The sequence below is a fragment of the Typopeltis vanoorti genome, chromosome 20 (assembly GCF_054136105.1).
Source record: "Typopeltis vanoorti isolate ZY-2024b chromosome 20, IOZ_Tvanoo_1.0, whole genome shotgun sequence".
NCBI classification, from domain to species: domain Eukaryota; kingdom Metazoa; phylum Arthropoda; class Arachnida; order Uropygi; family Thelyphonidae; genus Typopeltis; species Typopeltis vanoorti.
The window spans coordinates 94,159,539-94,172,036 of NC_143568.1; the positions used below are offsets into that span (position 1 = coordinate 94,159,539).

Genomic DNA, 12,498 nt, shown 5'->3' on the forward strand with positions numbered 1-12,498 from the left:
ATGTAGTCACAGGAATTGAATGTGAAGGATTTAGCATTTTCAGGGAAGATAGGATGGGAGGAGTACTGATGATAGCAGACAGGAGAGTGGAAAAATAATGAGAGACAGGAAGGAGAGTGGCTGTTCATTTGAAGCAATCTGGTGTGAGATTAAGACCAGTAAGACAAAATATACAGTTGGTTATTGCTAAGTTCCACAGATGATCTAGAAGACATGCATCACCAAATTAGTACAATGAGTATACAGGTCAAGTGATTATTACAGGGGGACTTCAACTATGGAGATATAGACTGGAAGGAAGAAAGATCACATGACAGAAAGGAAACAGAATTTATACACCTGCTGAGAGATAATTACTTAAGGTAGCATGTGATGGAGGTGACTAGGGGCGGAAGAGTATTGGACCTGGTCACAGGATCAGAAGAGCTATCCATAAGTAAGGTGACAATATTGCCTCCAATTGGTGAAAGTGACCATGCAGTCTTGACTTGGAAAATTGTAAAACATGATGAATATTCTATCAAGAAGGGATATTTGTGGAACTACAAGGCAGGTGATTGTGACATGCTTAGGAAGAAGCTTAAATCTTTACCATGGCATAAAACATTGTAGGGTAAGAATGTTAGCAATGCATGGGATAATTAATGATCATCTAGAGGAAGCGGTATTAAATTGTATATCTAAGATAAGGAGGGTTAAATGGGTAGGAGTTAGATGGATGAGTAATATAATTAAGCACGAGCTGCAGAAGAAGAAAATGCTGTGGAAAGTATAAAGAGAATGGTGACCAGCAAACTCATGAAAAGTACAAGGCTCAGGCAAGAAAGGTGATCGGCATGGCAAAGAAGGCAAAATCAGATTATGAGAAGAATTTTGCCGAGCAGGCCAATGGAAATCCCAAAGAGTTCTTTTGCTATGTGGCAAGTAAGAGGAAGAATGAATATAGAAGATTAACCTTAATGAGTGATGATTGTCATGAGGAGACAGAAGCAGATAAAATAGTTGTTACTGGGTGACCACTATGCAAGCAGATATCTTCCTAGTGAGGTTACTGCTTTAAACTATGTGACAGACACTAATGTGGGAACAAATGTGGATGAATTGGAGATTCTTATGATATTACAGAATCTCAATGTAAATACAACAGTGGGTTTTGCAAGAATGTGCAAGAGAACTGGCAATACTAAGCGGTTTAATTTAAGTCTCAGCTCTAGTAGAGTTCCAAGGGAGTGAAAAGAGGCCAAAATTAGTCCTTTGTATAAGGGAGGTTCTAAGACTACAGTAGCAAATTACAGACCAACCAGTATATCAGGTGTGGTGGCAAAAGTGTTTGGTAAAAAAGAGAATTCAAGAATGGGTAGATAAAAATATGATACTGTATGAGGGGGTCAGCATGACTTTGTGAAGGATTGGTCATGCCTTAGTAATTTACTAATTTTTTATAATAGAGTAACAGCTGGCTTGGATAAAGGAAATGGCTTTTGCTGGATTTTGCAAAGGCATTTGACAGAATACCACATGGAACACTGTTACAAAATAAGAACAAATGGGAATGGATATGACACTGGTTAAGTGGATAAGAGGATGGTTGCTGGACAGATATCAAAAAGTGGGGCAGAATTGAGGCAAAAACAGGTGACTAGTAGTTTGCAACAAGGTTCAGTGCTGGGACCATTGCTGCTTAATATGTGCATAAATGACATAGGAAATAACCTGAAAGGAAATATTCAGTTGTTTGCTGATGATGCGAAATTAGTAGAGTAATAGTTAATCAAGGCGATGTGGAGAACTTGCAAGACGATTTAAATATCAGTATGGGTAAAAGTTAATAGGTGTCAGCTTAATGCTGAGAAATGTAAAGTTATGCACTTTGGGATAAATAGATTACACGCCATTTATCACATTGATGGCACTGTACTCCAGGAAATAGATGAAGATAGAGATTTAGGGGTGGTGGTAGACAGAGAGTTAAAGTTTAGAGGGCATATTGCTAAGGTAGCACATAAGATTACTTGGCTAGTTAAGAACACATTAACAAGTAGAGATAAGGAAGTTGTCAATCCTCTTTATAAGGCCTTGATACACCGACATCGGTGAATTACTGTGCTCAAGTCTAGTCCCCTGGGTTTCTTGTGGAAGGGGTGGAGGGGATTCAGAGGCGAGTGACCAAGATGGTGAGTGGCCTGTAGAATGTGCCCTATAAGGATAGACTGAAGGTGCATGGATTGCAGAAGTTGGTTGATAGGAGAAAAAGAAAGAATATGATAGAAACATTTAACTTGCTTAAAAAGTTTTATAGGATACATGCAAAAAGTAATGTTTCAGGATAAGAAACATTACATAAGCTAGAGGGACCAGAACAAGGGGGATCATCCCTGGAAGTTCAATAAAAGTGTGGTCAGGAGGGGTGTGAGGATTAGATTTTGTGCTTGGAGAGTGGTGAATGAGTGGAATAGGTTGCCACAGTCATTGTGAGTGCTTTTTCTGTTAATGGGTTCAAGGAGAGGTATGATAGATTGTGTGAATAAATTGGGTCTCCTACGATGAGTCTTCGCACTCCATTGAGATGCCAGTATAATAATAATAATTGTTACCATTCAGGAAAGTGAGAGCAGAGGTAACCTAATTCAATATGGTCACTTAAACAGAATGGAAGAAAGGTTAGCAAAACTAGTGCATGCAGCCAGGATGGCAGGAAGATTAGAGGACGACCCAGATCTAGCTAGGTGGATTGAAATAGTAAGAAGTGCCTTAGACAACCAAAATGTAAGATCTGACAATATTGGAGTCCTGAGAGATAACAAATCAGTTTGGAAGAAAATTGTTGATAAATTAAATGATGTAAAGCTTTCATATAGTGCATCAAGAATTTGATTTTGATGATGAAAATAAAATAAATGAATAATAATAATGTGGACTTATGCGAAGTCCCTCGTTAGTTTGAGTTTTTGTAAGTTGAGTATTTTGCAAGTTAGGAAGAGAGAGAGAGAGAGAGAGAGAGAGAGAGAGAGAGAGAGAGAGAGAGAGAGAGAGAGTGTGTGTGTGTGTGTGTGTGTGTGTGTTGGCTTAAAGGTCCAATTTGGTTTTCTGCAATTCATAGGATGTATGAAGTCTATCAACTCTTAAATGATTAATAATCTGCTTTAAAGAAGAAAATTAAAAACATTTTAATGCTCCACAAGCATGTTTGACAGGATGACAGTATATATAAATTAATTTTTCAGTTAGTTCATTACACAAGAAATAAAATTATTTCATGTTATGGTATTTTACTATATCAAATACACACACACTATTACGTGAATTTATACAGATTACTGTAAACTGAAAAGAAATAAAAACCAACTCTCGAAAATTACTGTAGAATCAAGGGAGTAGATCAGAAGATTGTTATATTTTTGAGAATCACATCACATCGAAACTGTAAAAGGCATGGGGAAAAACTATTCATACTCACCCGAATTCCAGCATCTCGTTCTGCTTGAGCTACACCAACATCAGCATCTCGCTTCACTGCTGCAGTACGAGCTTTTCCAAGTGATGCTAAATAATCAACCTCATCAAATACATCTTTAATGGTAAAACTGAGAATTTCTATACCCATACGACCAATATCAGGAGCTGCAACTTCTCGAACAAGTGAAGCAAACTGGTCTCGATCTCTGTACACCTCTTCAACAGATAAAGTACCTAAAATAAATATAATTTTTGCCTTTTGTTAAAGCACTTTTTTCTCCTTAAAGTTACAGATATTCTGTTCATTAATATAGTCAACTTTCTTTTTTAGTAATTACTACTTAAGTATGTGTTCATAGTTATTACTAATAACAATATTATTAGAAGTGATGGTTTTCAAAACAGAGTTCAGATTTAAGAAGAAATCCCAACAACAACAACAACAGCGCTCAAGATTTGCACCATAGACATAAAAAAATAATCAATAGAAAAGAAATAAAACTAGCATTTGAAATGGATAAGTACCAGATTGACTTAATAATAGGTGTTATCAAAAAAAAAAAAAAAAAAAGAAGACAAACAAATCAGATTTTTCTAAGCAACCAAATACAAAATGTTATATTCAGGTAATAATAATCAGGGAAAAGAAGGAATAGCTATAGTATTTCATAATTCAAATACATATGGGTGAATATCAGAATGAGTAACTTGACAACGAGATTTATCAGTGCCTATAATCTCATAAAAGGGTCTACTTAGGAAGGAATTTTTTAAGGTAACTAGACAAGGCAGCCTTGTTACAGATCTAAACAGCAGAATAGGAAATGATTTTCAGAGATATATTTTGGGGAAAATTGGAGAAAAGAGAAACCTAATAATATTGGTAAGTAACTGAATGATTTATGTTTAGAACATGGTCTAGTTATTACTTATGGCACGTTTCAACACAATGTGCACAATTTTACATGAAGAAAAGATGAAAGAAATAAGAAAAATCTCATCGATTATGCATTTATTGATATTGATGTTTTCCCACGGGTTCAGGACATGAGAATAGAGAGGATTTAAAACTGGATGCTGTTAATAATTGGTGGATTTTTATATAGATAAGGATATTCATTGATATTATATCTTAATATTATTCCTACCATAGAGATGATCTCTGTTTCTAACAATTTTTTTAATTTATTATGGAGTGTACCTATATGTTATTATGTGCACAAGGGTTCACTCCAAATTGGTGCAATGATCTTAACTCTTTCTTTCAGAATCCAAATAATCACTGACTCAAGACCAAAATACAAAATAAACACATTTAATAAAACAAAAAGAATATATATACACTTCAAACAACTTTACATTACTAACTACAAATTAATTGGATCCAAGGCCTTTTAAAAATAAACTTACACTTAAGACAAGACTGCACAATCACAAAATGTTCATAGCCAGTTTCTCTCTCTGTCAAGGCTCTTCTCCGAAGATATATAACTTTATTCTTCATTTTCACAGGATCCTTTTTCATCACTCATGTAGCACACACAAAAATCTTCCTGACTTAATTCTGTCTCTTTTTAGTAGAAATAATAGTCAGATCAGGCGTCCTTAATACTGATGAAACTTCTTAATCAAAATTTTCTCAAACATTCCTTTAGAACGTAAATAGCAAATTCTTCTTGTATTCACTATACTTAATGACAGTCTTAACTTTTCCACTTTAAAAAAACTTACAGTTCTATGATTTCCTTTTGGAATCTACTATAAATCTTCCAATTAGCTTTTCCTCCAATAATTCTTTTAAAACAATCTATAGCAATATTTCCCTTTTATTTATCCACATTAAAACTTAATAGTTCCACGATTCCTTTTTCGGAATATACTATTAATTTTCTTCCAACTGTCACAATAAATCTTAAGTTCCTCTGAACCTAAAAAATCCACCGGCCTGTATTCTAAATTCCTTCCGAACGCTATCTTGTTTACAACCGTTACCCAGATACCAAACGCTTTCTTGTCAGCTGTCAATCACTCATCAAACTTCTCGGCGAGCATGCGAGAAAGTTAGGCATAAATAATGGCTGACACGCTGTCTCCGTTAGCGACAAGAGAATGTCCTCATAAAACACAAAACTTAATATTTCAAACCATAATAAATTTGTTTAAAGTAATACAACTATTCAAATCCGTTAAGTACATTAAATTTTTAACTTCTTTACTTATCACTTTTGACAAAACAATTTCCATAACGGGCACATCGCAAGTGCCGACAATGCGTGTTATGAAAACAAAAATAATAAACATTTTAACATAAACAATACGTAAAAATATTCAGAATTTTAATTATGATTATTATTACATTTATGATTATTTTTAATTATGCATTTATTGATACTGATGTTTTCCCACGGGTTCAGGACATGAGAATAGAGAGGATTTAAAACTGGATGCAATCGTTTAGTTTTTGTTTCTTTTAAGGTTACATGGTGGTAAAAATTCATAGAGAAGAATTTGATATGATGACCTCGATATATAGGTCAAAATGTCGAGTGTTATTTTCTTAATTATAAGTAATTACTCCAACATGTGTTTGTGTATCCATAAATTCTTCACTAAGAATAATTTAGTTTTGTTTTGAGCATAATCAAACAGAATTTCATACCGAAAAGATGTGTAAGAAAGCATTACAATGAATTAAAGTTGAGCAGCTTTCAGAGATCAACTGTAGACTAACATACACGATCATTGTTCAAGAAATACTGACTTTGAAAACAAGAGGCAAACCCTGAAGAAAACATTCTAGTAGTAAGATTTATACGTTGGTTAGACATAACTGGTAATTAATTTACGGAATTAACAACGCATATAAAGTATATTAATTAAAGATAACTTTAATGAATCACTTCTATATTTCGGCAATGTCACATTGCCATCTTCAGGAACATAAAGATATGGTATGTGCACTAAGGAACTAACAAAGCAAATGAGGAAGAAAGTAAGAAACTAATTTTGTTCCTAAAGTCCTAATGGTGTCCTCTTGCGGGCTAATTTGGTAGTCTTGGCAGTTGGGCTGAAGTTCTCATAATGAAAGTCTCCCAAATTTGGGGCAGTTTCATGCACCCAAATTTGTTGAGGTTAGGAACGTTTTTTAGAGCTGCTGAAGATTCTTTGAATAATCTTTCGTATTTAAACTTGCTGCGATGGATTATTTTTGTTTTCTTCCAACGAATTTTATGGTGGGTATCTAAGGCATGGTCTGCCAGCCCAGAGCGGCTGTACTGGTGAAACCGGATGTAGTCTTGGTGTTCTGAAATCCTGATATTTGTTGTTCTGCCTGTTTGGCCAAAGTAGGACAATTTGCAGCTGAAAGGGACCTGGTATACACCAGGTAGGTCTAGGGGAAGTGGTTGGTCTTTGGTAGAGCGGATAAGGGATGCCAACTTTTTATATGGTCTGTAACAGGAAGTAAGGTCATATTTTTTGAGGATATTAGTTATTTTTTCAGAGGTGCCCTGGATGTAGGGGATAGTGATAGACTTGGTGTAGTCTTTATTGTGGAGGGGGGAGGGGGAGGGTTGTGGTTTACAGGTTTTAGTATTTTTTGGATTTTTTTGGGGTTATAGCCATTGGCTAAGAAAGTGTTGAGGATGTGGTTTAGTTCCATAGTCAGGGCCTTCTCATCTGAACAGATTAATTTTTCACTAAAGCCAAACCTCCGAAATCCAACTTATCCAAAAACAAATATACAGCCCTACAAGAATTAAAAAACAACAAAAAAATAGTAATCACCAAAGCTGATAAGGGAAGCGCCACTGTGGTACTCAATCAAAAAGACTACAAAGGTAAGCTAAATTCTTTAATACGAGACCGTACAACTTACCTCCCCATTGAATATAATCCGACCAGCTCTCAGATTAGAACTATCCACAGACTCCTTAAGAAAGTCACTTCTTGGCCTGTGGAAGTCACCAACAAACTTAAACCTTATAACTCTAGACCCCCCCGATTATATGGACTCCCAAAAATACATAAACAAAATGTGCCATTACATCCCATAGTGGATGGCATTGATTCCCCCACATATAAATTAGCCAAACATTTAGCCAAAACGCTCACACACTACACTGGCAACACACCATCACACATAAAAAACTCGGCCCACTTTAAAGCCAGTATAGAAAACCTCACACTCCAACACACTGACATAATGGTCAGTTTTGACGTCTCCTCCCTATTCACTAATGTCCCACTCAAAGAAACCCTTGAGCTCATCCAAGCCAAGTTTCCTCCCGATATCTCAGCCCTATTTCAGTTCACAATGAACTCAGGCTATTTCGTTTGGCAAGGAAAGTTCTACAAACAGATAGAGGGGACAGCCATGGGTTCACCACTTTCCCCACCCTTGGCCAATTTCTTTATGGAGACATTTGAAGAGAAAGCCTTAAACTCCGCCCCACAAAAACCCACTATTTGGCTTCGTTATGTGGATGATGTGTTTGCTATTTGGCCACATGGCTCAGACACACTCCACTCCTTCCTAACACACTTAAACAATCAACATCCCAGAGTCCAGTTCACCTTAGAAAAAGAGGAAAACAACACCCTCCCCTTCCTAGACACTTTAATCACCTGCCAGCTTGATGGATCTTTGGTTTTCTCTGTTTACAGAAAACCAACCCACGCTGGCAGATACATTCAACAGCAACCCCCCCCCCCCCCTCACAACAATATGGGGTGATAAAAACACTATATAACAGGGCAAAATTAATCTGTTCAGATGACAAGGCGCCCTGACTATGGAACTAAACCACATCCTCAACACTTTCTTAGCCAATGGCTATAACCCCAAAAAAATCCAAAAAATACTAAAACCTGTAAACCACAACCCCCCCTCCACAATAAAGACTACACCAAGTCTATCACTATCCCCTACATCCAGGGCACCTCTGAAAAAATAACTAATATCCTCAAAAAATATGACCTTACTTCCTGTTACAGACCATATAAAAAGTTGGCATCCCTTATCCGCTCTACCAAAGACCAACCACTTCCCCTAGACCTACCTGGTGTATACCAGGTCCCTTTCAGCTGCAAATTGTCCTACTTTGGCCAAACAGGCAGAACAACAAATATCAGGATTTCAGAACACCAAGACTACATCCGGTTTCACCAGTACAGCCGCTCTGGGCTGGCAGACCATGCCTTAGATACCCACCATAAAATTCGTTGGAAGAAAACAAAAATAATCCATCGCAGCAAGTTTAAATACGAAAGATTATTCAAAGAATCTTCAGCAGCTCTAAAAAACGTTCCTAACCTCAACAAATTTGGGTGCATGAAACTGCCCCAAATTTGGGAGACTTTCATTATGAGAACTTCAGCCCAACTGCCAAGACTACCAAATTAGCCCGCAAGAGGACACCATTAGGACTTTAGGAACAAAATTAGTTTCTTACTTTCTTCCTCATTTGCTTTGTTAGTTCCTTAGTGCACATACCATATCTTTATGTTCCTGAAGATGGCAATGTGACATTGCCGAAATATAGAAGTGATTCATTAAAGTTATCTTTAATTAATATACTTTATAATCATCATCATCATCATCAAATTCCTGCCATGTACCCTCAAGGGGTGTACAGGATATGATAGTACTACATGAAAAACATTACATCATTATTAATTTCCTATCTACAAATTTCCTCCAAATCAGTCTGTTACTTGTCAATACTCCAACATAATCAGATCTTATATTTCTATTGTCTAAAGCACTTTGTACCGTATCAATCTGCCTATATCTTGGTCTTCCTCTGGGTCGTTTTGCTGCCAACCTGGCAGAGAACACTTGTTTTGCTAATCTTTCCTCGCCCATTCAGTTTAAGTGACATTACCACCTGAGATTAGCTCTGCTAACGCATTCCTGGATGCTGACAATGTCAAGTTCTTTCCAAATATCCTCGTTTTTAATATGATACTGCCATTGATGCCATCTGTTCACGCCTCTAATCTTTCTCAGGACTCTCATATCTGCGGTCTCTAGTCTTTGGTCAAGTGTTTTACTTCTGACCCAGCTCTCAGATCCATAAGTTAAAACTGGTTTGAACACTGTCTTCATCATCATCATCATCATCAAATTCCTGCCATGTACCCTCAAGGGGTGTACAGGATATGATAGTACTACATGAAAAAAATTACATCATTATTAATTTCCTATCTACAATTTTCCTCCAAATAAGTCTGTTACTTGTCAAGACTCCAACATTATCAGATCTTATATTTCTATCGTCTAAAGCACTTTGTATCGTATCAATCCACCTATATCTTGGCCTTCCTCTGGGTCGTTTTGCTGCCAACCTGGCAGAGAACACTTGTTTTGCTAATCTTTCCTCGCCCATTCTATTTAAGTGACCATACCACCTGAGATTAGCTCTGCTAACGCATTCCTGGATGCTGACAATGTCAAGTTCTTTCCTAATATCCTCGTTTTTAATATGATATTGCCATTGTTGCCATCTGTTCACGCCTATAATCTTTCTCAGGACTCTCATATCTGTGGTCTCTAGTCTTTGGTCAAGTGTTTTACTTCTGACCCAGCTCTCAGATCCATAAGTTAAAACTGGTTTGAACACTGTCTTGTATACAGCTAATTTAGTGTTCCGACTAATTTCTCTCTTATTCCATATGAATTTATTCAATTGACTTCCCACCATACCAGCTTTGCTGATTCTGTTGTCTATTTCTATATTTAATTTACCATCTTCAGTAAAAATCGTGCCTAAATAGCTGAAATGTTTTACTTGTTCCACAGGTTCTCCATTCACAACACAGTTGACATTTTCAATGATTCTGCCTATTTTCATTGTCTTTGTCTTTTTATTGCTGACCTTCATACCATATCTATTACAACAGCTATTCAATTTAGTCAGAGAATCTTGCAGACTTGTAGCAGATTTATTTAGAAGTATAACATCATCTGCATAAAGCAAAGAGCTGACATTAACATCTCCAATTTTGATATCATGTTTAATACCACTTTCCTTCATAATGTGATCCATATAGATAATGAATAACAGAGGGGATAATGTACATCCTTGTCTCACACCAGATTTAACATTAAACCATCTTCCTGTACTTCCTTCAATTCTGACTGCTGACTTACAACTCAAATAAAGACTAAGTATTGCTTGGTATAATGCCCCATTCACACCATATAACTGCAGCGTATTGAATAGCTTCTCTCTTGGCACCTTGTCATATGCCTTTTCCAGATCGACAAAACTTAAATACAGATCTTTGTTATATTCCCATGCTTTCTCGACTATTTGTCGTAAAGTGAAGATCTGATCCTGACAGCCTCTTTTTGGCCTGAATCCAGCTTGTTCTTCACCAAGCTTTTCTTCCACAATTCTTCTCAACCGTTTCTCAAGTATACTTGCATAGATCTTGCCAGGAACACTCAGTAGAGAAATACCTCTGTAATTCTCACATTCAGTTTTATTTCCCTTTTTATATATGGGTACTATGAGAGCTCTACTCCAATCATCGGGAATTCGTCCCTCTGTCCAGGCTTTCTGAACTATGCAGTGCAGCCACTGTAAGACTCTTATACCACCATACTTCAGCATTTCTGGTCGAATATCATCTACTCCTGCTGCCTTTCCACATTTCAAGCCTTTGATGGCTTTTTCTACTTCAAGTATGGATATGTATTCCTGACTGCATGCCTGGTCAGTGTTTTTTACCACTGTGCTGTCATCACTGCTTGTTTCATTTAGCAGTTTTTCAAAGTAATTACTCCATACTTCAAGGATATCTTTTTCTCCCGTTTTCATGTCACCTTTATCATCTCTAATTCCTTTTAGAGCACTCTTTCCTCCATTCTTAAGTTTCTTCAACAACCTCCAGAATATTTTGCCACCTTCTTGATATTTATTTTCTATATTCTTGCCAAAGTCCTCCCATGACTTTTGTTTAGCTATACTTTATATGCATTGTTAATTCCGTAAATTAATTACCAGAAGAAAACATTGATTGATTCACACAGAGAGGCATGTGGTAAGGCTGTAAAGGATAGAAAAATCAGAACTCTATGGTGGACTCAGGAAATTAAAGAGTGAGCTGAGGAAAAGAAGAAAACATATCAAAAGTTCCTGGCAAGCAAGCCTGTGCACTTAGAGAATACAAAGAAAAATGTAAGCAAGTGAAGCACTATGTAAAATTAGCTAAACAAAAGTCATGAGAAGACTTTGGTAAGAACACTGATAATAAATATCAGGATTCTTGCAAAATATTCTGAAGATTATTGAAAAAAAGCTTAGAAATAAAGGAAAGTGTACCGTAAAAGGGATAAGAGATGACAAAGGTGACATGAAAACTGAAGATAGAGATATTCTACTGGAGTAATTTCTTGAAAAAACTGCTAAATGAAACAAGCAGTGACAGCACAGTGGTATAAAATACTCAACAGGAATACATATCAATACTTGAAGTAGGAAAAAGCTATCATAAACCTGAAATGTAGAAAGGCAGCTTAAGTAGACAATATTTGACCAGAAATGCTCAAATATGAAGGTACAAAAGTTTTAACTGTGGCTCCAATGCAAAATTCAGAAGGCCTAGTCAGAGGCCTTCTGAATTTTGCTCTACTCCAATGAACTCCAGATCATTGGAGAAGAGCTCTCATAGTAGCCATCTATAAAAATGAAATAAAGCTAAATATGAGAATTATCTTACTAGGAAAAAAAAAAAAAAAAAGAAAGAAAGAAAATAAATCTTACCAGGAAAAGATTTATACAGGTACAGTCATACCCCGACTTATGCAAATCCGGAGTTACGCGGTTTCTTATATGTACGTATTCCCGCCCTGTTTCACGCCTCACCACTAGTCGTTTCTTTCAAGCATCGGCCGCATTCGTCAGTGTCGCATATGCTGTGAACAAGCAATCACGTGTTTCACGTGGTCGTCGTTCAAACACGATTTTTATAGTCTACAAACCTTGCGATTGTTTAATGTTATATTCTTGATAAAAATTTTATCACATAAAAAAT

The 12,498-nt window shown here is 36.4% G+C and overlaps 1 protein-coding gene across 1 annotated transcript in view; it reads right to left on the minus strand.

The window, feature by feature from the left end:
• The window catches only part of LOC150095672 (flotillin-2-like), a 151,666-nt gene that overhangs the window by 73,920 nt on the left and 65,248 nt on the right, over window positions 1–12,498 (minus strand). The window contains exon 5 of the mRNA XM_090410168.1: window positions 3,458–3,690. Coding sequence (XP_090266294.1) covers window positions 3,458–3,690 — 233 coding nt within the window. The remainder of the gene's footprint in view (window positions 1–3,457; window positions 3,691–12,498) is intronic.